This window comes from Mirounga angustirostris, unplaced genomic scaffold (assembly GCF_029215605.1).
Source record: "Mirounga angustirostris isolate CCGP_5_RB_7025 unplaced genomic scaffold, mMirAng1.0.hap1 SCAF_14, whole genome shotgun sequence".
Classification (NCBI taxonomy): domain Eukaryota; kingdom Metazoa; phylum Chordata; class Mammalia; order Carnivora; family Phocidae; genus Mirounga; species Mirounga angustirostris.
In genome coordinates this window covers 66,838,308-66,861,846 of record NW_026991722.1, presented here as the reverse complement: position 1 = coordinate 66,861,846, position 23,539 = coordinate 66,838,308, and the positions used below count along the sequence as shown (strand labels likewise).

The 23,539-nt window shown below is 45.5% G+C and overlaps 1 protein-coding gene across 4 annotated transcripts in view; it reads left to right on the top strand.

Moving 5' to 3' along the window:
* The first annotated feature begins 3,492 nt into the window (after positions 1–3,492).
* LOC123853192 (zinc finger protein 26) overlaps positions 3,493–23,539 on the top strand; it is a 60,020-nt gene continuing 39,973 nt past the window's right edge. Inside the window, exons 1-6 of one of the 4 annotated variants that reach the window (XM_064578100.1) lie at positions 3,543–3,628; positions 3,856–3,908; positions 8,421–8,580; positions 14,700–14,826; positions 15,087–15,182; positions 19,857–21,001. In XM_064578100.1, coding sequence (XP_064434170.1) covers positions 8,545–8,580; positions 14,700–14,826; positions 15,087–15,182; positions 19,857–21,001 — 1,404 coding nt within the window. In that variant the 5' untranslated portion in view covers positions 3,543–3,628; positions 3,856–3,908; positions 8,421–8,544. Of the gene's footprint in view, positions 3,629–3,855; positions 3,909–8,420; positions 8,581–14,630; positions 14,827–15,086; positions 15,183–19,853; positions 21,847–23,539 lie in introns of those variants that run through there. The other 3 variants (XM_045887905.3, XM_045887903.3, XM_064578099.1) reach the window with 3 other exon arrangements.

Here is a 23,539-nt window from a genome sequence, read left to right as displayed (position 1 = left end):
TTAATTTTGTAGGGTTTGAGACATCACCTGAGCACTGAAAATGTTACAGTGCTTCCTCGTGCTGTGACTTTCCCGATTAACAGGATTAATCCATTACCAGGGGAGTCAGTAATTCTAGAACTAGACCTGAAAAATTTCATTTTTGCCTTCTCTACATCCATTCCCTTTCTTTGGATAATTTATCTCTATTTTTTAAGGAAACAACCCTTCTCCTGCGTTTAGTCTGTGTGGTTTCAGTGAAACTTAGGACAATGAACTACTGGTTTTATACAGTGGATCAAGGCCTGGACAATCAGTCATTGTGACTCTGGTTCAGGGATGGGAGTCTGAACTTAAGAGAGTCAATCTTTACATATTTGCCAGAACCATTAAAAAGTATGTGTATTTTCCTGCGCTACTTAATGAGGAAAGCTTGACTGAAAATGAAGCCAACTGGGAAGAAGAGAAAGGGAGACAGTAGTCTATAGGTGATTGAAACCCTGGATCCAGCCATTCCTGAAGCTTGACCTCTTCTGTTACAAAAGGCATTTCCTCTGTTAGTTTAAGCTACTTTGAGCAATATTTCTGGCATTTGCGTTCAGGAGTTTTAAAACAAACTTAATGAATTAATTACATATGGTGTTTCCAGCATCAATTCCCATGCCAATACTGAAAAAAAATCTTAAGCTAGATCACTGAAAACAAGAAACAAGGCAATCACATGTATGTATTTATCAATTGTTGCAACTCTACTTTCTTTAATGCATATGGATCTCCCAAAACTGTCCCAAATCTTTTATGAACAGATTGGTATCTCTTTTTTTTTTTTAAGTAAACTCTACACCCAGCTCAAACTCATGACCCTAAGATCAAGAGTCGAATGCCCTACCAACTGAGGCTGCCAGGCACCCTTTAGAATGCTATCTTTGTGTTGAGTTCTATCATTAACTTACATACTGAAATGTCCTCACTGGTCTCCACTTGTCTGAATACTGTCATCAGTCATTCTTATAGGTGTCTATTTCTCTCATGGACTTTTCCAGAATGTCCTTCCATTCTTTTATTATTTTTTTAAAGATTTTATTTATTTATTTGACAGAGAGATACACAGTGAGGGAACACAAGCAGGGGGAGTGGGAAAGGGAGAAGCAGGCTTCCCGCCGAGCAGGGAGCCTGATGTGGGGCTCAATCCCAGGACCCCGGGATCCTGACCTGAGCCGAAGGCAGACGCTTAATGACTGAGCCACCCAGGCGCTCCATCCTTCCATTCTTTTATACCCAATTCCAACCCTAGACCCTAAAATAGGTATTACCTATCCATAAAAATAGTTCCGGATCATTTTAGGCCAGGAGAAGCTTTTCACCATAATACATTCATTCATAATTATGAATAAGGAGACTTGGGTTAGCAGGAGACTAAAGTCCCTAATATGGAAAGTTCTGGGAAGACTATAGGATTAGGGACGATGCATTTAAATTTATTTAAATGACATAAGATGGTAGTCCGGATGGGAGGATAGCCTAAGAAAGGTCTAAAGAGATAAATTTGCTTCAATCAGAGTAGTAGACATAGAATATATTTTTGCAATTTGCTAAAAATATTATCTGCTTGGGAGTTTATGAGACTATGAGTGATTAGCTTTGGATTCAGCTAGAAAGGGAAGACTAAATTAGAGGTAAGTGGAATAAAGGAAAGAGCTCAGGATTTAGATTTCTATCTATCTAGACTTTTTTTTGATGTGTTGCATTTTCATTTTAATTCAAAGTATTTTCTAATTTTCTTTGTGATTTTTTTGAGTTAGGGGTTACTTAACTTAATCTGGGGACTTCCTACATTTTTCCTGGGGTTGATTTCTTTCCTTTTTTTTTTCTTTCTAACTTAATTCCACTGTTGTCAGAAAACATACTTTGTATGATTTCAATCCTTATAAATCTATTGAGACTAATTTCGTGGTCCAATATAGGACCTATCCTGGAGAATGTGCCATGCACACATAAAAATTATACATACTTAACAGTCTTTAGATAGCATTGCTAAATAAAAATTAAGCCAAGTAAATTTTAAAGATATAATTGACTTCATTATTCAATTCATGAAACTGGCAGCATCCCATCTAGCAGGTAGAGGGGAACTCCAAAGGGCTACAGAAAGGGAAAGGTTTTAAAAAGCAGGGCAAAGAAGTCATAAATAGAAAAAAGTATTATCTTCGGTGAGGTCACCCTCATTTGGGGACAAAGGAATTTTAGTAGGTAGATTACCTCCTCTTCCTTTGGGGGATGAAAAGGGTCCTGTGACAGATGACCTTCTTGGTGCTTACCCTTTAAGATTACATTTTTGGGAGGTTGAGACTGCTAATGTTAGGTTACATACTACTTCTGGGTTTACAGACTTGGGGCTTCACCTAAGTGCGCCCATTTTGGGCCTGTGGTTTTCTCTTTAACAGTGTTCTCTAGATGTCAGTTACTTTGTGTCTTTTCAGTTCTGGCTAATTTTGTCTGTTTGCTTTTATCTTTAATATATCCTTTGCTTTCTTTTGGCTTACTTTGTTGGTTTTTCACTAGGTTTTTGAGACTTTAATTTGCTCCTTTTTTAGTGTTTATTGTTATAACCACTCCAGATTGTGAGATTTTCTGTTATTGCTGCTTTATTTCTCCCATAAATGCTTATAGAGTGTTGTCTACACTTTTGTCTTTATTTCCCTATTTCATTAATATATTTGTTGAATAGAAAGCTTTTTGAAAAAAAAAAAAAGATTTTCAGGCAGAAAAGCCTTTTAAAATTATGGTATTTAGAGTTTTATTGCATTGTAATGAGAGAATTGCTTATTTTGGACTGGCAGTTTGTTCTGTCTTCTTTCTTTCCATCCACTGCAGTGTCTCCTGTATGCAGGGCTGTGTGGGTTAGGGCACAGGTGTTCCAGACTGTTGTGTAACCCTGTGACCTGCAGCTTTTGGCCTTACAAAGTATCCTTCTCTTCTATGTCTGTGGATCAGAACCCTGTCTTTTTTAAAAAAATATTTAATTAATTTATTTATTTGACAGAGGGAGACACAGCGAGAGAGGGAACACAAGCAGGGGGAGTGGGAGAGGGAGAAGCCGGCTTCCCCCCCGAGCAGGGAGCCTGATGCGGGGCTTGATCCCAGGATCCTGGGATCATGACCTAAGCTGAAGGCAGACACCTAAGGACTGAGCCAGCCAGGCGCCCCCGGAACCCTGTCTTGTTTGACCTCAGGCCTCGGCATGTTGGCCCTTGCACTGAGGCTGGAGCACGGCGAGGCCCGACAGGGGGGACCAGGGGTCGCCTGCGGCTCCCGGCCCTGCGGTGGGTCCGCCGAGGCTCGGCCCCTCTGCAGATCAGCTTCCTGCGGGAAGCCCTGCCAGCAAGCGGGAACCCTTCGCAGAGGATTCTGGGAGATGTAGTTTTCTTCCGGCGCCGTCGCGTCCGGTGCCTGACGTACTTCCGCTGCGCCGCACCCGCGCCTGTAGTGGGGTAGGCGCCTCCAGGGCTGTTTCTGCGGTGGTGTTTGTGGGCCGAGCGGGCCCGGGGAGTTCTGAGTTCCTGTGGCCCCGGACCCGGCGGAGGCACAGGTCTAGCCCCCTTCGGAGCATCTCGTGCAGACCAGCAGCTCGGCCGGCGGAGCGCCCACGGTAGGTCTGGGGCGTGGTCGGAGCCAGCCCGGACTCGGGGTCTCCCGTTTCAGGGCCGCGTCCCGGTGCAAACTCGTCGCTCCGCCTGCTTGTGCCCAGGCCCGGAGGCCTGTCCCCGTGAGGGACTCAGCCCCGGACACACCCTCTGTGGGGCGGGAGGTCCCTCCTGGGTGCGCGCGGGTGAGGCCGGCAGGGAGACCCTCACGCTTCGCTTCTCTGCCCCGCAGCCTGCACGAAACAGCGCGGGATGGCCGGCGGGTTTCGGACAGCTTCGTGTTGGGTGAGTAGGGACTCTCGTCTTTAAAGGCTGACCCGGCACCGAGGACGGACCCGTTCATCTCTTTACCGTCCCAGCCAGGGCCCGGACTCGCGCGTTCCCTCCCCCCGATCTCCGGAAACGTCTTGTTTTCTGGCATTTGTGTCCAGCGCCCTCTCCCTCGGAAGTTACACTTCATTGCCAGCCGCAGCCCTGAACTCCGAGGGTAACGGGGGTGCTCGTCAGGAAGCAGGAAGGGGCAGTTGTGGCGCGGGGAGGGCCGGGGGAGCGCGGGGCGGTTGAGGGGGTCAGCGGTTGATCGCCGTACTGCCGACTTCTCGCGCGGCGGCCGTGCCTCCCCTCGGGAGCCCTGTTAGAAGAGGCGTCCGGGAGCGAGTGAGGCCGTGGAGAGGCTGGCTGTGTGGTGCCTACGGCGGGAGCTCCCGGGAAATACCCAGATTAAAGATCCCCGTTACGGAAGCTTAGGGTGTGAGGGAAGAGAGCCTGGAAAGGGGAGATGTGGCAAAGACAAGGCCGGACTGCGGTGCACGGGGGAGGCGTAAGCTTGAGGGTGGCTGTTCCTGCGCATTTGAGGAAAGCACTTCATGAAAGCCGTGATACGAAGCGCCTCAGAGAATTATTTTACGAGACAAACAGTTGCCCTTGGATTTGGGAAGTTGCAAGTCTTTTTTTTTTTAAGATTTTATTTATTTGAGAGCGAGAGAGCGCGCAGTAGCAGGGACAGAGGGAGAGAAAGGGAGAAGCCGACTCCCGCTGAGCAGGGAGTCCCACTCTGGGCTCGATCCCAGGACCCTGAGATCATGACCTGAGCCCAAGGCAGACACTTAAGCGACTGAGCCACCCCGGCGCCTTGCGTGTTTGTAAGTCTTAAGCAGTTTTTCCACACCTGAGAGAATGTTGGAATAGTCACTTCCTGAGAGGTAGTGGGGGGTGTTGCCAACTGGATTGCGTAAGGTTGTGGACAGTGGAATGTAAAGAAATGATTAGTGACAGTAGCGACCGTTTTTGGGTGGTATGATGCCTCGGGTGTGACAAGAAGAATATGGGTGCCAGGAACAAGGGAGTTCAGAGTGGCATGAATCATACAATTAACCTTAAAATTAAGGATCTTTTTATTATTTTTTAAAATAATCTCTATGCCCAGTGTGGGGCTCGAACTTAAAACCCTGAGATCGGGAGTGGCGTGCTGTACCAACTGAGCCAGCCAGATGCCCCGGGATATTTTTATTCTTAAACAAAACCATATGGAAAATACAGTGAGAGAAAACATTGGATTTACAATAGCAATAAAGAAAGATAAAATAAGCAAAAAGAATCATACCTTAGGAAGAGTACGTAAGTAAACAAAGAAGACTGAATGAAGACTTTAGAACTATTGAATAGTGTTAGTAGGTACCATTCTTAGCTAGGCACTTCGTGTGTATGAAGTTGTTAAAGTCTCATGACCCTGTGAGGCAGGTATGTCCCCACTTTACAGGTGAGGAAACAGGGAAGCCTGTCCATGGTCCCAAACTAGTATCCAAGGAGACTAGGGTTGCAGAGCTAGGATTCAAACAAAGCAGTATCTTCAGAGTTTGTGCTCATAATGCCTCTTACCTTTTTTTTTTTTTTTTTTTTAAGATTTTGTTTGACAGAGAGAGAGAGGGAATGAGCAGGGGGAGCAGCAGGCAGAGGGAGAGGGAGAAGCAGGCTCCTCACTGAACAGAGAGCCTACCCCTGGGCTTTGTCCTAGGACTCTGGGATCATGACCTGAGCCGAAGGCAAACTCAACTGACTGAGCCACCCAGGCGCCCCTGTCCCTCTTACATTTTAATGTGAACAGTATTTCCTTATTCTTGGGTGCACATATTAATTTAACAAACGTTTATTGATGATTACACCAGGTAATTTTTCTAGGGCATGTTGGGATGAACAAGATTGACAGGGTCCATGACCCCATGCAGGGTATGGGAGATACCATACCTGGTATGTCTGGTCAGACATACTGGAGGAGCATCATAAACGAAGATGTGAGTGTTATGCACGTGAAAGAGAGCGGCTGAGTGGCTACTTTAGATTGGCACCCCTTCTTCTTTTTTTTTTTTTTTTTTAAGATTTATTTATTTATTTGAGAGAGCAAGAATGAGAGAGAGAGAGAGTATGTGAGGGGGGGAGGGTTAGAGGGAGAAGCAGGCTCCTCGCCGAGCAGGGAGCCCGATGCGGGACTCGATCCCGGGACTCCAGGATCATGACCTGAGCCGAAGGCAGTCGCTCAACCAGCTGAGCCACCCAGGCGCCCCGATTGGCACTCCTTCTTGAGGCAACATTCACGTTCGGTCTGAGTGACAACTTGACGACCATGGGATGGCGGGGGTGGTGGGGGAGGAAGCATTCCAGACTTTTATTTCTAGGGTTGTATTCCAAGCAAGTGGCAGCTGCCTCAAGTGGAAAGCAAGGCCATGGCTGGAGTGGAGAGGGATGGCGCATCAGCCGGGGCCAGAATGGTAGGGCCCTGTAAGTGAGGGGGAGGATCATGCTGGAAACCCTTAGGAGTTTTTGATTTTATTTCATCTTGGAAGAATTTTGGAACTGTAGAGAAATCACAAGAACGGTATAAAAAATTCCTGTACAGTGTTGTATAAAAACCTCTTCACCCAGAATTGTCAACATTTTGCTATATTCACTCTATCATTTTCTCTTTGTGTGTGTATGTGTTTGTGTGTACATGTGCATATACACACTCTAATTTTCCTCCCTTTTTCTTTATTGTTCTAGCCCGCACCACTTCACCTCTGTAGACCAGCTCTTGCCTACGCACCTCATCTTTTTTCCTCAGCCCTCCCTCCCTCCCTCCCTCCCTCCCTCCTACCTTTTCTTTCTCTTCTTTCTCCTCTTTTCCTTCCCTTCCCTCTTATTTTTGTTGATACAGATATTCCAGTGTAAAAGAGTGCTTCACCCCTCCTGTTCTGCTCCCCAGAAAAGATTGCCATCCACAGTGTGTTATGTAACCTTCCCATTGTTTTTCTCTGCGTTTTACGTGTCTGATCATGTACACTGCTGTCTGTTCCACATTTTAGTATGGAAATGGCTTTATTGCTTTTCCTCTTTAATATAAAACCATTTTTAATTGCATCGTTTTAGAAAATGGGATTGTAAGTAACACAGCCAAAGCTCTTTGGTTATCATTTCCTTCCTCTAATGTCAAGAGGTAGTCAGTAGCAGGTGCCTGTTCTTGGGGTCGTGAGTCAGGCCCCACATTGGTGTGGAGCCTACTTAAAGTAAAAAACCCAAAAGTTTAAAAAAGAGGTAGTCAGTAGCTTGGGGGGTTTCCATCCAGACCCTTCCTACAGGAAACAAGGTTTTATGTTCTCTTCTATAAATTGTGCAGTTTGCCATTTGATTTACATTTATTTTAGAATTCTTCATAGCAATACATATAGATCAGGGTTTCCTTTTATAATAGCTCCATTTTATTATCCTGCAGTATGATTGGGCCGCATTTTATTGAGCTGTTTCTCCACTGATGGGGGTTTAAGTCTGTGGACTCACCTCCTCATGCCCACAGCTGGTAGCCACTAGGGCTTCTTACTTCCTGCTCTCAGGCCTCTCAGCTTTTGATCTGCTGAAATTTTGTATTCCTTGAGACACAAAGATACTTAAATTTTTTAAAAGAACTGATTAAAATTACTTACGAATTTTATAGGTGATTGGGTGGAATTTTAGGTGTGCTTAATTCAACATTTGAAAAGTTTGTTTGTTTGTTTATTTATTTATTTATTTATTTGTCAGAGAGAGAGAGGGAGTGAGCACAAGCAGGGGAATGTCAGGGAGAGGGAGAAGCAGGCTCCCAGCCGATTGAGGAGCCCAACGCGGGACTCGATCCCAGGACCCTGGGATCATGACCTGAGCTGAAGGCAGACCCTTCACCGACTGAGCCACCCAGGCGTCCCGAAAAGTTTTGTTTTTATATGAGTTGCATCATACTGTGTGTAATTATTCTACAATTTGAAAAATGTCTCTATAGGATGAATGTACCATATTTTTTAGCTGTTCTCTTATGGGTGGAAATTTAGGTTGAGCTTGTCACTGTTACAGACTTTGAAACCATGAACAACTCTGCACATGTATGGATATTCCTGTCTCGTTAATTTTTGGTTACATATTTGGTACTTTTCTACATTCTCTTAGAACACAGTTCAGTCTTATAATTACCCTCCTGTCCTAATCCCTTTTCTCTCTTCAGAGATAATCAATTTGGTGTATATTCTAGATCTTTCTACATATGTTTGTCTACAGTCGTTTATATCCTTAAAATGTTTGGTTTGTTTGTCTGGGTTATTACATAAGTGGGTTTCACACTATGTAACATTATTTCTGTCTTTACCCCCATGCAAAAAATATATTTGTAGTTGGATCTGTGATATCTTTATACATACATATCCATTTGTGGCTGCTTTTGCCTTTTTAAAAATTTAATTGAGTTCTAAATTACAGTAAAATGCATAACCCTTAAGTGGAATATTTATATTCTTTTAGGTTCCTGGACCAATTCCAGCAAGAGGGTGGGGGTGCAGTTCCCCTACACACAGCATCACACAGTTCTTGGACACCAGCAGGTTGTCTGAGAATTCAGCTTCAGTCTGTCACTGTCGACCCAGAGATGGGGGACAGTCTCCTGGAAACCAGCTGCCCTTTGGTAGGTTACCTAGGGGCTTTCCAGAAGTTGCCTCATTAACATAACAAAAGATACCTTGATTGTACTTACCAGAGGAAATTCCAAGGGTTTTAGGAGCTCTGAGCCAGGAACCCATGGATGAAGACCAAACACACATCAGAAATATGTTTTGGACATCTGAATGACCAAATATTCTTATAAATCACAATATTAAAGTATACACTGAAGACAAATGAAAATCAAGAATTCCAGCGCCCTGGCAGTTTCTGTTGTTCTCTCTATCGCCACTGGCCCCCACCCCCAAGGGGTCACTGCTTTATTTATATTTTTTTACTCCTGTTACAACACCATTAATTTTGCCTTTTTTTTTCTTTTTTTAACTTAATATAGTTGGACTTGTACAGTAAAGTATTTGGCTTCTCTCAGTCAGCATAGTTTGTGAGTGACATCCAAGTTGTATGATCCTCTGTTGTATGACTTTTATAATCTGCTGTATTCATGTGTTATCATAGACATGGTCATCAGCAACACTTGGGCTGCGTCCAGTTATTGGCTATTTTGAATAACACCGTTCTAAACATTTTTGTACACGTCTTTTGAGGGACATCAGTTCTCATTTCTGTTAGGCTTATGCCAGGATTTCTCAGCCTCAGCACTATTGACATTTTGGACTGAATTACTCTTCATTGTGAAAGACTATTCTGTACATTGTAGGATGTTGAGCAGCATCCTTGACCTCTACCTGTTTAGATATCAGCAGCTCTACGTGACCAGCGCAGAAGTCTCAGTGCCAGACATCCCCGGGGGCGCAGAATCTCCCTCTCAGTGGACAACCACCTGGCATATATCTAGGAGTGATGGGTGTGTGTGTATTTAAGTTTAGTGAACATGACCAAACATTTTCCAGAAGTGCTGAAACCGCTTTGTGTCCCATCAGCAGTGAGTTCCAGGTGTTCTGCATGGAGGCCAGTCCAAAGTTTGTCAACTTTGCTTGGAGTATTTTCCCATAGGATGGATGTCCTGTACTCAACTATTCTATTGATGCTTAGTTAATGTGATATCCATTCTTTATTTCTAAATGTCTCCTGGTTTTTTAAAAACAAATTTCCAGTATCTTTTTTTTTTTTTTAAAGATTTTATTTATTTATTTGAGAGAGAGAATGAGAAAGAGCACATGACAGGGGGGAGGGTCAGAGGGAGAAGCAGACTCCCTGCTGAGCAGGGAGCCCGACGCGGGACTCGATCCCGGGACTCCAGGATCATGACCTGAGCCGAAGGCAGTCGCTTAACCAATTGAGCCACCCAGGCGCCCTCCAGTATCTTTTTAATCTATTGTATACTTTTCTTCTATAATTTTAAGTATTTGTAATAATATATACTGTGACAGTTATTTCTAACGTCTGCTAACTTCTGGATCATCTGTTGAGTCTGTGTTGTGTGTTTTTCCTTTGATTTATCGGTCTTGTTTTCTTGCCTCTTCACATGTCTCAAAATTTTCTATTTTATGCCTATGTTGGTATAAAGGAACAACCGTAGAGACCGAAGTTCAGTGTTACCTTCTATCAGAGTGTTTCCCCTTTCCTCTGCCATGCAGGTAGGGAGATGACTGATGACATCATCAAACAGACTTGGAGGTGGTTTGGGGCTGGGGTGCCGCTTTAGTTATTGTACATTCACCTGTGGTCTCGGTGGTTGTTGGGGGGGGGTTATTGCATGCTCCCCTCTAGGGTTCTTTGTGTCCTCAGTGCCTTGAGACTGTGGGAGAACCAGTCCGTCATTGCAGCCCAGTTCCTGTGCTCACCAGCACTCAGCAGATGCGCCACAGGGAAAGCCTGCTGTCAGGGGGCGTCAGAGGCTCCCCTGCCTGTTCTCAGGCTGGACAGATGCCCCCAGTGAAGGAAACACCCAGCACGTAACTCACCTGGGGAGAGCTCTGATTTTTAAAAGTGTTGAATTTTACATGACTTTGTTTCATCTATTGAGATGATTGGTTGGCTGTTCTCTGCTTATATACTGATGTGACTTATTTCACTGATGGGTTTTTTGTGGGTTTTTTTGTTGTTGTTAATTTTGGACCGTCCTTTAATTTTTTGGATGCATTTCCTTGTCATAGTTTGCTCTGTGTGTACAGGACTTGTACTTGAGTAGTATTTTTTTTTTTAATTAAATTTTTTTTTTTTTTTTTTGCGAGAGAGAGAATGAGAGATAGCATGAGACGGAGGAGGGTCAGAGGGAGAAGCAGGCTCCCTGCTGAGCAGGGAGCCCGATGTGGGACTCGATCCCTGGGACTCGATCCCGGGACTCCAGGATCATGACCTGAGCCGAAGGCAGTTGCTTAACCAACTGAGCCACCCAGGCGCCCTTGAGTAGTACTTTGATCTAGACACTTTGATCAGAGCTAATGATAAATGAGTTAAGACTACAGTTTGTGCTGTACTTGCCTGGTTTTGTCCGTGGGGTTGTGCAAGTCTGTGTTGTACAGGCGTCCCGTGGTTTCCGGGCTCAACGTCAGGTCAGACATGATGGGAATTTTATGTTCCTGCGATGTTGACAGAACTTACTTTTAAGTGTAGTGTGGGCGCATGGCCTCTCTGAAATGGAGGGTTACCTTCGGTTGCTACTTCTGTGTGTTTTGTGATCATGGATTAGTCAGTCTTGCTTTTTTTGCTTCCTTCTGGGCCAGCTTGGGTTCTTTTTACTTTCTTAGACAGTTTTTATTTCTTCCAAGTTTTCAAAGTTATTGGAACAAATTCGTTAATATAGTTAGATCTGCTACCATGTTTGCTTTAAAAACATGAATTCAACAAAATTGATTTCGTAGGGAACAGTGTGAGCCTTCTGTCTAACTTCACACAGCCCTCTTTCCACCACCTTATGATCAGCTTTAGCCCCTCTGATGTCCAAACACCAGGTCTTTTCCAGGGTAAAGTGATGTATTGTCATTTTATGTATTTCTTAAACATTAAACATGTAAAACTGCTACTGTTTTTAATAGGTTCCTGGTGTTCTTTTTTATGTGTTGCTGACAAAGGTGTTGTGCCCCAACCCCATTCTCCCCATATTCCCTGTGGGTTTGCTGTGTGACTTTGCATAGTGGTGATTTTTTGCAGCATACAGTAGAACTGCCTCTGTACAATAATCTCATGTATTTAAAAATCTTTATCTTAGAGCTATGGATTCTGTCTTGGTCATAATAGTTTTCTATTTTTAATTTCTTCATTTCTTGACCAATAAAAAAATTTTTTAATAGTTTCTCTGTATTTTATTTTTATTCTTACCAAGCTCAAAATACAGTAAAAAGCTTAAAATAAGCCTCACGGTTTACTCCCACTCTCTTCTTCCATCCTGTCTGCATACTCAGCCACTTTGGTCTGTGTTCACTCTCGGGGCGTCTGCCTTAAGCTTGTATACAATCACACTGGTATGCCTTGCTTGGGCTTCTCCTCTGCTATAAAGTCGCAGATCTGACAAGTGGCCTGGGCTGGACCTGAATGTGAGAAGTCACAGCCTCAGGCGTCCCTGTCCGCTCTCCCTTTCCTTGGCCCCAGGGTTTGTCTCAGCGAGCGCTCGTGATATTCCGGTCTCATCTTCTCTGGTCACTTTCAGGCATTGGGCAGTCCAGTCCATGCTCTTAATTCCACCTCCTCTGCTTGCCCCCCTCAGGTTGCAGAGGAGAGATGGGGTGCTCATCTCTTTATTGCCTCCTCCTCTGGGGGCTCCTCATGGGTTGGGAAGACCAGTGCTTAGACCAGAGAAGCTCCTGTTGTCAGGTGGTTGGTGCTCAGCACCAGGCGGTTGCTTGGAGCCTGAGGCAGGGCCTTACCCTGGATTTCCATATTGTGAGCAATTCTCTCACTTACTTCTGCAGACTCACCCAGAATTGCACTCACTGTCTCTTCCCTCCTGGGTCTCCCATTCTGCAGGCAGTGCTATTGGGTTAGGAGCCTGTCAGGGGTGATCAAGTCTAGGAATCTTTGGATGTCACTTCTCAGCTGCCTTTACAGAGTGTTCCAGAAGCCTCTGTCTTCAGAAATTCCCAGAGGAGAAGAGATATCAGATTCCTGGTTTACTGAAATCCCTGAACACGGGGCCAGTTCCTCCTGATTGTGGGCTCAGTGGACACCCAGACGGTCTCCTCCTTCCCTCCCTTCCCCCAGTGCCCTGCTTCAGGGAATTCTGTCCAGCTGCTTCTACAGCCCCTTGTTCCCCTCATTTCTCATCCTTCAGGCATCCTCACCTTGTTAGGGCAGCGTCTTCAGTTTACTTGGCCAGGATCCTTGCTGTCCTCCTCAACACCCTTCTCTCTGTGCTGGTCATCTCCCGTCAAGATGTCGTCTACTCTGTCTTCACTTGATGCCCAGAATCCAACCACTGCGTATTACTTCCAGCTACCTTCATTGCCCCAGATCCAAGACCCTCCCTTCTCCACAGCAGTCAGATTAATCTTGGGCGGGAGTCAGAACATCCCACTCTTGCTTAAGGCCTTCGGATGGCCTCTCCTCACCTGGAATGAAATCTCAAGTCCTTACCATACCCTCTGAGCCCTGAAGTCCTGGCCCTTTGTTTTCATGCCTCTTGGAAGGCTCTTCTGCACAAATCTTGGTATCATTCTCACATCACTTGGGTTTCTACCCAAATAGTCCCTTACCAGAGAGCTTCCTGACCACTCCATCTGCCTACACCTGCCTCCCTGGGCTCTATCCCCTTACCCTGCTTCTTGGTAGAGCACCATCACCATCTGCTTGTTGGGTAGTTATGTGTTTACTGTCACCTTCCCCTGCAAGGATGGAAATGCACTAAGTCCAGGGAACGTGTTCATGGCTGAGCCCCCAGCACCAAGAACAGTCCTGGCACATTGTCAGTGTCTCAGAAATGTTTGTTGAATGATCCTGTGAGGACCTGTAGCTTGTTACTACTTTTTTTTTTGGTCCCATGAAAGAAACTTATTATAGGCATTCTGGGTAGTTCACAGAGATGTCAGGAACCACACTTACTGTCTCACAACTGCCTGGTGGGGACTGCCGCCCCCTGCCCAGCTAGGGGCAGGCTAGGAATTTACCTATTTGGCCTTTTTTTTTTATGGTGCCAAGCTCTCACTCTGTCTAAGACTCAAGATGGGTTGAACAGCTATCAAGATGTCACACCTTCCCATGTGTTTAGAATTGTTCTCTCCATCTCTGGGCAAAATATATCCTGGATAATTTTTTTTTAATCAAAGACTTGTAACACCTGTTTCTTCTCCATGTATAAATGTTTATTTCCCTCTACAAGACTGGAAGCTTTTATTTTTTTAAATTAAATTAAATTTAATTTAATTTTATATCTGAGAGAGAGAGAGAGCAGGGGGAGGCACAGAGGGAGAGAGAGAAGCAGACCCCTCGCCGAACAAGGAGCCCGACATGGGGCTCGATCCCACAACCCCGAGATCACGACCCAAGCCAAAGGCAGATGCTCAACCAACTGAGCCACCCAGGCGTCCCAAGACTAGAAGCTTCTTGAGGGCAGAAGTTGGTTGTGTTCGTCCTGAAATTTTTGGGACCAAAAACAGTATCTGGCTCATGGAAGCTCAAAAGTTTTTGGTTTTTTTCTTTTAAGATTTTTTTTATTTGTTCATTTGAAAGCGAGTGAGTGAGAGAACGAGCGGGGGGAGGGGCAGAGGGAGAGGGAGAAGCAGGCTCCCCACCGAGCAGGGAGCCAGACATGGGTCTCGATCCCAGGACCCTGAGATCATGACCTGAGCCCAAGGCAGACGCTTCACCAACTGAGCCACCCAGGCGCCCCTGTTTTAATTTTTTTTAAAGATTTTATTTATCTTTTGACAGAGAGAGACACAGCGAGAGAGGGAACACAAGCAGGGGGAGTGGGAGAGGGAGAAGCAGGCTCCCTGCAGAGCAGGGAGCCCGATGTGGGGCTCGATCCCAGGACCCTGGGATCATGACCTGAGCCCAAGGCAGACGCTTCACCGACTGAGCCACCCAGGCGCCCCGGGGTTTTTTTTTTGTTTTATTCTGAAAGTCAGTGCTGATCTGGGCACAGGAGGCAGTCTGTGGAGGAACATCTCTCCTTCCCAGGTCCTGTACATCTGTTCCACGTCACCTAACGTAATGGTATCCAATTGAATGGGATGTATATTATTCCAGGGATTATTGTCATTCAAGGATATATCTATGGAGTTCACCTGGGAAGAGTGGCAGTTACTGGACTCTACGCAGAAGTACCTGTACAGGGATGTGATCCTGGAGAACTACAGCCACCTGGTGTCTGTGGGTAAGTGCAGCTTCTCTGTCCATCTCAGACTGTGATTTATAAATCGCCACCCTTTTTCTTTTGTTGATCTACCCTGAGGTCTCCAGAGGACTTCCTGGTTGCGGGCTTGAACTTCAGAGATCAAAGGCTCGTAGTCCCTATTTGGGCCTCATCTCCTCGTGTAGTCTTCCCCAAGTGCCAGTGAGCAGTTTCATTTTGTAGTTCTGGATCCCTTAGTCCCTAGCAGCTTGGCCACATCCTTTATGATTTTCCATCAACAGGGTATCATGGTACCAAACCTGATTTAATCTTCAAGTTGGAGCAAGGAGAGGAGCCATGGATAATAAATGCCAAAGTTTCCCGTCAGAGCTGTCCAGGTGGGTGAGTGGGAACCAGGAAGATGGGGGTGTGGGCGTGAACCTCAGGCAGTGTTGTGTGGAAGCTCTGCTTTGAAGCCCCTGAACCACTGGGGCAACTCGGGAGGAGCCAAGTTAGCCAAGCTAGCTCCTCAGGAAAGGAAAGGACCATTGCTCTACCCATGTTTGGGCTTCCCTCTCTTGGGTCTGAGGGGCAGGCATGCCTTCTTGTCTGCACTCTGCTCAGATGTTTTTCTGGGTTAGCTTCCTTCCTTCCCATGGTCATGGACTGCGTTAGCTGTCCTCGCTTCCAGAGAGTTTCTCTCCTCTCCCTTCGTGTGACTCACGCCCTCTACTTCCCTTACGTTGACTTTCTCTCTTGCCTTCCACAGATAAATCCCTCAGTCTTCCTCGTCCTTTGCTCAGCATCACCTTCTTCAGAGAATGCATTGTTTCCTTTTCTTTCACTGTGAAATTATAGCTGTTACTTTCTTGGGCACTTTTCTGAAGGATTCTGAAACCTAGCCCAGTCTCACCTGTGTCATGAAGTGATTTTATCACCTTACATTTCCTGGCTCCTCTTTATCCTTCCCTCTCGAGTCCTCCAGAAGGGCGTATTTCCCAAATCTGGCTGTTCTCTCACCAATATTGTAACAGCTGAAAGGCTCTTCTGCCTAAGCTTGCTTTCTCCCATGTCATAACGTCCCACGGATATCCTCATCCTCTTCCCTTCTACACTCTCGTCCCACGTGTTAAATGCTTGTAAAGAGCCCCGGGCTTCCTCACTTTTCATTCTCAGTAGCAGAAATGGGAAGGAGCTCTTCGTCTTTGGCCTCCCCACGTTTCTTACTGCTGCTGTTGCGCTCGTGGTCCATCTTAGTGCTTAGTACTCAGTACAGCTGCGAATCTTAGTACTGCTTCTGTTTTTGCCGCTATTTTATCTTCATAGCTCCTGTCCCCTCAGTTGTCACCCAGACTAGATCAGTGTTCTCTCAGGCATGGGAAGCTCAAATTCTTAGCCATATTTGAGAACTCTAGTCTTCTCCTTAGCTCTTCCTGCTGGATTTGTTTTCATAAGCATCCTATCACTCGTCTGAGAAAATAAACAAGTATCTTACATCCCTTGTTCAACCAGAATAAAGAATAAGGAATTTATAGTCTCAGATGACAGTTGTCTGCCATAGGACAGCAGCTCCACAGTGGCTTAACTCAGAAGCTTAGTGATGTCAGGGGTTCCTGGTGGCTCCGTCTTCATTTTGGCTCAGGTCATGACCTCAGGGTTCTAGGATCGAGCCCTGCATTGGGCTTGTGCTCAGTGCAAAGACTGCTTGAGATTCTCTCTCTCCCCCTCATGATAGATTAGTAGATGCGTATGTACATAGATGACTAACTATCTAACTTAAAAAAAAAAAAAACAAGGAGCTTGATGATGTCAGCGATCCATCTGCCTCCCTTTTCTCACCCTGAGAGGTTATGCTTTTCTTTTCCTTTGTCCTGGTAGGTTCCTCCATGCCAGGCATCATATGCAGACACAGCAGGAGTCACTGGATAAGTCCTGTTTCTTTCCCCAAGATCCCCTTCACCAGTCCCCAGACTCTTTCTCAGAAGCCTGCCGGCATGTTTTCTTACAGCTGACGTGCCAGTGCCTGAACTAGCCGTGATGTAGGGGCGGGGAGGGCTCGGTGGGGGACCACACAGACCATGTCCTCACCAGTCAGGGCTGGGGCACGGAAGAGGGGAAGTGCGTGTGGCTCTGCGGTGAGCAGTGTGAGTCCTCCCTTTGGGTGTGCCACGCATGGGCCCTTCTGTCCACCTGTGCAGCTTCAAAAATGCTAATGTTAACACGAAACATCGTCATTCCTTCCCCAAGGGAGGCAGCCTGTGTTCTCATCCTGGGCCCGAGTCCAGTTGCAAGGCCAGGATTTCTTGAGATGGGTGTGGCTGTGGCCTCACGATCTGGACGGACGTGGGCTTAAAAGATCAGCGGTCTATTCTGGACACATGCAGTGGTGGGGAAGGATCTGGAAACTAACGGAAGCTCCTCTGTGCAGAGGGGTGGATGGGGGATAGCGGTCCATCACACACTTTCCTCTTTGAGAAAAAAAATCAAAGACGACTTCTTGCTCTAGCATACTTTCCCTGTTCACTCCAGTCTTTTTGTCCTGTTGGCATAGATGAGACGATGCTTGGAGAGAATATGGTCCTGTCTGTTGGTGCAGATGTGGGCGTATTTGGGACTAAAGAATCATAGGCTGTTACCAGACCAGGCTTAGGTTTCCTTCGAAACCTAACAAGTGGGGCGTCTGGGTGGCTCAGTTGGTTGAGCGTCTGCCTTCGGCCCAGGGTCCTGGGACCGAGTCCTGCATTGGGCTCCCTGCTCAGCAGTCTGCTTCTCCCTCTACTGCGCCCCCTGCTTGTCTCTCTCTCTCTCTCTGTCAAATAAATAAATAAATAAATAAATAAATAAATAAATAAATAAATAAAACCTTAAAAAAAAAAAACCAACCCACCCAACAAGCTTCCAGTCAGTCTTTTTTTTCCGACTAATTCTGTGAAGCCAATACCAACAACCAAAAGTGGTCTGAGCATTTATTCAAGCCTGAGAAGTCTTCTAGCCATTGGTCTTGGTACTCTCACCCCTGTCCTTGAGTTTAGTGGCCCTACTTTGAGGCACAAACCATAATGCGAACTGTTCCCGCATGAGTGGGGAGAGAGGGTTTATCAGGAGGTCCTGAGGAGGCAGGAGAGCCCCTGGTGGCCCCACAGGACAGCTGTAGCAACATGATGAGGCTGTGCCCCTAAGGAGTGTGCCTTTCCTGGTGCCCTGTGGGCCTCACACTCAGCATTATGCTCCTGTTGGGCCTCATCATTGTCCGGCCACATGTGTCATCTGCACACCTTCCCTGGAAGGTCTCATCCTTCATGGTGTTTAAGACCTTTTACATGTTGTTGACGCCTGCTTTTCTCTGAGCACTGAACTTCCGTCTGTCTGCCTACTTGCTGTCTCCTCTCCGTTTGGGTATTTAGCCGAGATCTCAAGTGTAGTCAGATCCAAAACAAAGTCCTTAATTTTTCCTGCAAACATTTTCTCTCTCAGCAGCACCTCCTGTTTCTCCAGCCTAAAATCTGGAGTTCTTAAAGCCTCCCCTTCTCTCACCTTCTCCTTCACCCAGTCCTTTGGTAGATTTTCTTGGTTCTCTCCAGATGCATTCCACATTTGCTCAGCTCCAGAGTTTAGTCCAAACCACTGTGACGTCTTCCTGCACTACTACAAGGGCTTCCTCGTTTGTCTCTCAGCCCTTCTCCTATTCATTTTCTACATAACAGGCAAACATCTTTTAAAAGCACAACATGAGGGGCTCCTGGGTGGCTCAGTTTGTGAAGTGTCTACCTTCGGCTCAGGTCATGATCCCGGGGTCCTGGAATTGAGTCCCGCTTTGGGCTCCCTGCTCAGCGGGTAGCCCGCCCCTCCCTCTGCCTACCCCTCCCCCTGCTTATGCTCGCTCTGTCTCTCTCCGTCTCTCTCTCTCTGACAAATAAATAAAATCTTTAATAAAAATAGTCTAGAAAGCACAACACGAGTCAAGGTGTCCTCTTACCTTTGGGTAAGATGAAAACTTTTTTGCCTGCCTATTTGGTTCTTGATGCACTCTGTTCACTCTGGGTTTTAGCTGTCCCAACCTTTTTTCAAAATATTTTTCTTTTCTTTTCTTTTTTTTTTAAACTTGTAGGCTTCACATCCTACGTGGGGCTCAAACTCATGACCCTGACGACAGGAGTCACAGGCTCCCCCGACCAAGCCAACGAGGCATCCCATTTTTTCTATTTCTTAACTGTGCCAAACAGGTGTTCCTTTCTCAAGAATTTTGTATGTGCTTTTCCGTCTGTTTGGAATGCTCTTGCTCCTAATTTTCCTATGGCTAACTGAGTCTTACTTTTAATGTCTCGTACCTATCTGAATGTTATACCCTGGTTACTCGGTATCCTCTGAATTCACTTTTTGAATAAGCCCCTGTAATAATAACATTCAGATATAAGATAAATGGTGTTGGCTCCTCAGTGCAGGCTAAGCATCTTAAGCCTCGTGTTCTCTTTTTCTTCTTCTTTTTCCCCAACGTGGGGCTCGATCTCATCCTGAGATCATGACCTGAGCTGAAACCAAGAGTCAGTCACTCAACACACTGAGCCACCCAGGTGGCCCTAAGCTTCTATTTTAAAAACCATTTTTGGGGGCACCTGGGTGGCTCAGTCGTTAAGTGTTAAGCGTCTGCCTTCAGCTCAGGTCGTGATCCCAGGGTCCTGGGATTGGGCCCCGCATTGGGCTCCCTGCTCCGCAGGAAGCCTGCTTCTCCCTCTTCCACTCCCCCTGCTTGTGTTCCCTCTCTCGCTATGTCTCTCTCTGTCAAATAAATAAATAAAATCTTTAAAAAAAAAAAGAAACCATTTTTGATCACTGCTAATTTGCCATCCATTTCCATAATGGGATTTGGTTTAACACAGTTCCTCATGCTCCATAGCTCAGATATATGGCACATGTGGGCTTGGCCAGTATTTCTTTTGAACCGGTGTCTGAGGCCTGTTATTAAGCAAAAAACACTCATCACATGACAGTTTTATAGCTCTGTAATTCCAGATCAGCTACATTGATGATTAAAATATATATATATGTATATATATATTTATTTTTCCTAGAAGGTTGGAAAGAATGGTACCAGAAAAATCAAGATGAGTTTGAAAATATCGAGGGAAGTTATGCTTTTGGCACATTTGGAAAACGTCATCTGAGCAGAACCCATGTTCCTTCAAGACAAAGAATCCATAAGTACAACACACATGGAAAAGGTCTGACACAAAACTCAGGTTCAACCAAAAGCTGTCTGAGAAAAAATCCTGATAAGTTCCATGGATATGAAGAATCCTATTTTCTTAAGCATCAAAGAGCTCATAGTATAGAAAAAAACTGTGTGTGTAATGAATGTGGGAAAGCTTTTCGTTGTAAGTCACAACTGATTGTCCATCTCAGAATTCATACGGGAGAGAGGCCTTACGAATGCACCAAATGTGAAAGGGCATTCAGTGCCAAGTCAAACCTTAATGCTCATCAGAGGGTGCACACGGGGGAAAAGCCCTACTCCTGCAGTGAGTGTGGGAAGGTATTCTCCTTCAGGTCACAGCTCATCGTCCATCAGGAAATTCACACAGGGGGGAAACCTTATGGCTGCAGTGAATGTGGGAAAGCCTACAGCTGGAAATCACAGCTGCTTTTACACCAGAGAAGCCACACGGGCGTGAAGCCTTATGAATGTGGGGAGTGTGGGAAAGCCTTCAGTTTGAAGTCACCGTTTGTCGTACACCAGAGGACTCACACAGGAGTGAAGCCCCATAAATGCAGTGAATGTGGGAAAGCTTTTAGGAGTAAGTCCTACCTCCTGGTTCACATCAGAATGCACACAGGGGAGAAACCCTACCAGTGCAGCGATTGTGGGAAAGCCTTCAATATGAAGACACAACTTGTTGTTCACCAGGGAATCCACACGGGAAATAATCCTTATCAGTGCAGTGAATGTGGGAAAGCCTTCGGTAGGAAGGAACAGCTCACTGCACATCTGAGAGCGCATGCAGGCGAGAAGCCCTATGGATGCAGTGAGTGTGGGAAGGCTTTCAGCAGCAAATCATATCTTGTTATACATAGGAGAACGCACACCGGAGAGAGACCCTACGAATGTAGTTTCTGTGAGAGAGCCTTTTGTGGGAAATCCCAGCTCATCATACACCAGAGGACTCACTCGACGGAGAAACCCTATGAATGCAGCGAATGTGAGAAAGCCTATCCCAGGAAGGCGTCACTTCAGATACACCAGAAAACTCACTCGGGAGAAAAACCTTTTAAGTGTGGTGAATGTGGGAAGGCCTTCACTCAGAAGTCGTCCCTCAGTGAACATCAGAGAGTTCACACAGGAGAGAAGCCGTGGAAATGCTCTGAATGTGGGAAATCCTTCTGTTGGAACTCAGGGCTTCGTATACATCGAAAAACTCACAAGTGAGAAATTAGAATGAAGTAGATGTTAGGGACTTTCTCACAGACATTGATTCTCAGGAGACTTTAGATGATAATGGAGATGGGATGCAGAAGCAGGAAGTCCTAAAAATACACTCCTATCAATTAAGTCAGAGAGAGACCATCATATTTGGAATGAATGGGCAAAAGCTTTCAGAAATAAGTCCTATGAGTCTGTAGACAAGAACTCAAGGAATGAGGAGCAGTAACTATGAAGTGCACTAGCATCGTGATAAAGATAAAATTCAGAGAATTCATATTTAAAACTTGCCAAATTTAATAAATCAGGAAAGCATTTTCCCATACGAAATGTATGTGTGGAGAGTCACATTCCAGATTTGAAGCTGTTTTAGAGTGAAGAAAATCTCAATTTAAATGGTGGATTTTTTCATGGTGGAGTATAAAGTTGTTTTTTATTTTAATATGTAAATAAAGCAATGGTCAGGAAAACATCAAGGAACATATTCTGAAGGTTAAGAAATATTTAGTGTGACCTTCTTGAGTAACACTGAATAGCATTTTTTAAAACTTTGGTATTTTATTTTTTAATGTAACTTGTCATGCATATATTTGGTAGTTTGTGGAATAACATCCCCTAATATTCTCCATATTAAATGCTAAATATCAGTTTTGTCTCTTTATTTCTTAGCAACTAAAGTAGTGTGGCTTTTAATAAATGGAAAGATTCTGTTCCCCAAATGAGTTTACTTACTCAGCAGTCTTGTACGTGGGTCTGACAGTTATCACGGGGCTGCTATGTAGGAGCAGAGAGAGAGATTATATTTTAGCAGTTCAGAGTGTGTTCTCCACTGATTGGCGAGAACACCCTCGTTTTCTCCGGAGGAGCACCTCTCTGGCGTGTGCCTCTCCGGGTTGGTGTCTCTCAGGGCAGCTACCGGTGAGCATTATGCCCGTTGCCGGCTCATGGTAGCCTCGTTCCTGGATCCTGAGTCTCTGACTCAGCCTCATGTGAACCAGAGGGACGTGTGGGACTCACTTACTCTTGCCCCAGAATGGAGGGCCATCAGTTCCTTCCTGCTGTATTGGTTTCCCGGAATAAGTCTGGGTGCTGTCCCTCTTTGAACCTGGTTTTCTGGCCTGTGTGCTTCCGCCTCTCTTCAATAAAAATGTTTTCCTGCTCACGTTAAGGAGAGTGAATTTCTATCTCATATTACTGAAGGGCTTTAATCAATAAATTGTTGCTGGGCAGTAGTGTATAAGTCACAAAAGAGGGCTTTTTTCCTGAGGCGAGAAGAAAATCAGGTTCTTGTTTACATTCCAATGTGGAAACTTTAGCCCATAGTACAAAGTGCTATTGCTTGTTTACACCAAGAACCTTGTGGCCCCTGATGATAAGATTCTGGGAACACTGAAGGCTATTGCCATAGAAGAGCTTTTAATTTATGAGGAAATCTGACACAGGAGATGGGATGGCTACTCTGGTCCTATTAGCTCTTAATCACAACAGTGACAGATGTGAAGCCCTGAAAGCTCATCTCAAGGAAGAGTGTTAACGGTGACGTTGCTGAATTAAACCATCCACTTCACATGCTTGCTAATCCCTTATAGAAACATGTATCGGTATAGAAAAAGTAGTCTCTTTAATAATTTTTTTTAAGATGTATTTATTTGTGAGAGAGAGTGAGCAGGGGGAGTGGCAGAGGGAGAGGGAGAAGCAGACTCCCAGCTGAGCAGGGAGCCCAACATGGGGCTCGATCCCAGGACCCTGAGATCATGACCTGAGCTGAAGGCAGACGCTTCATCGACTGAGCCACCCAGGGGCCCCTAGAAAAAGTAGTCTCTTGACAGTTCATGTAGGGATACCTGACCGAAGTGTGAGGACTCAGCCTGGCAGACTCCTGAGAAACTGCACTGGATGCTCTTCCCTCGGAAATACGTAGCTTAGACGTTGGCAGGCTACAGCTCGCAGGTCAGATACAGCTTGCTGCCTATATTTGTATGGACGGAAGCCAAGAAGTCTTTAGGTTTTTAAATGGTTGCAAAAAGACCAAAACTACTTCACCAATTGAGAAAATTATTTGAAATTCAAGTCTCAGCATCCCTCAGTCAGGTTTTATTGGAACATAACCGTACGTTAATTGTATTGTCTGGTGCCTTTGGCACTAACCACAATGGCAGAGTTGTGGCAGATGCTGTTGCCTACAAAGCCTGCCAGGTCCTGGTGCAGAGTCCCTTCCCCTCCCTGAAGAAGTGGGCCTTGCCTTGCAGGAGGAGGCTTACTCTGCCAACACCCCAGGGCTCATCGCTACCAACTCTCTGCCCCAGTCTTTTAGAAGGATCCCACTTACTGGCTTAGGTC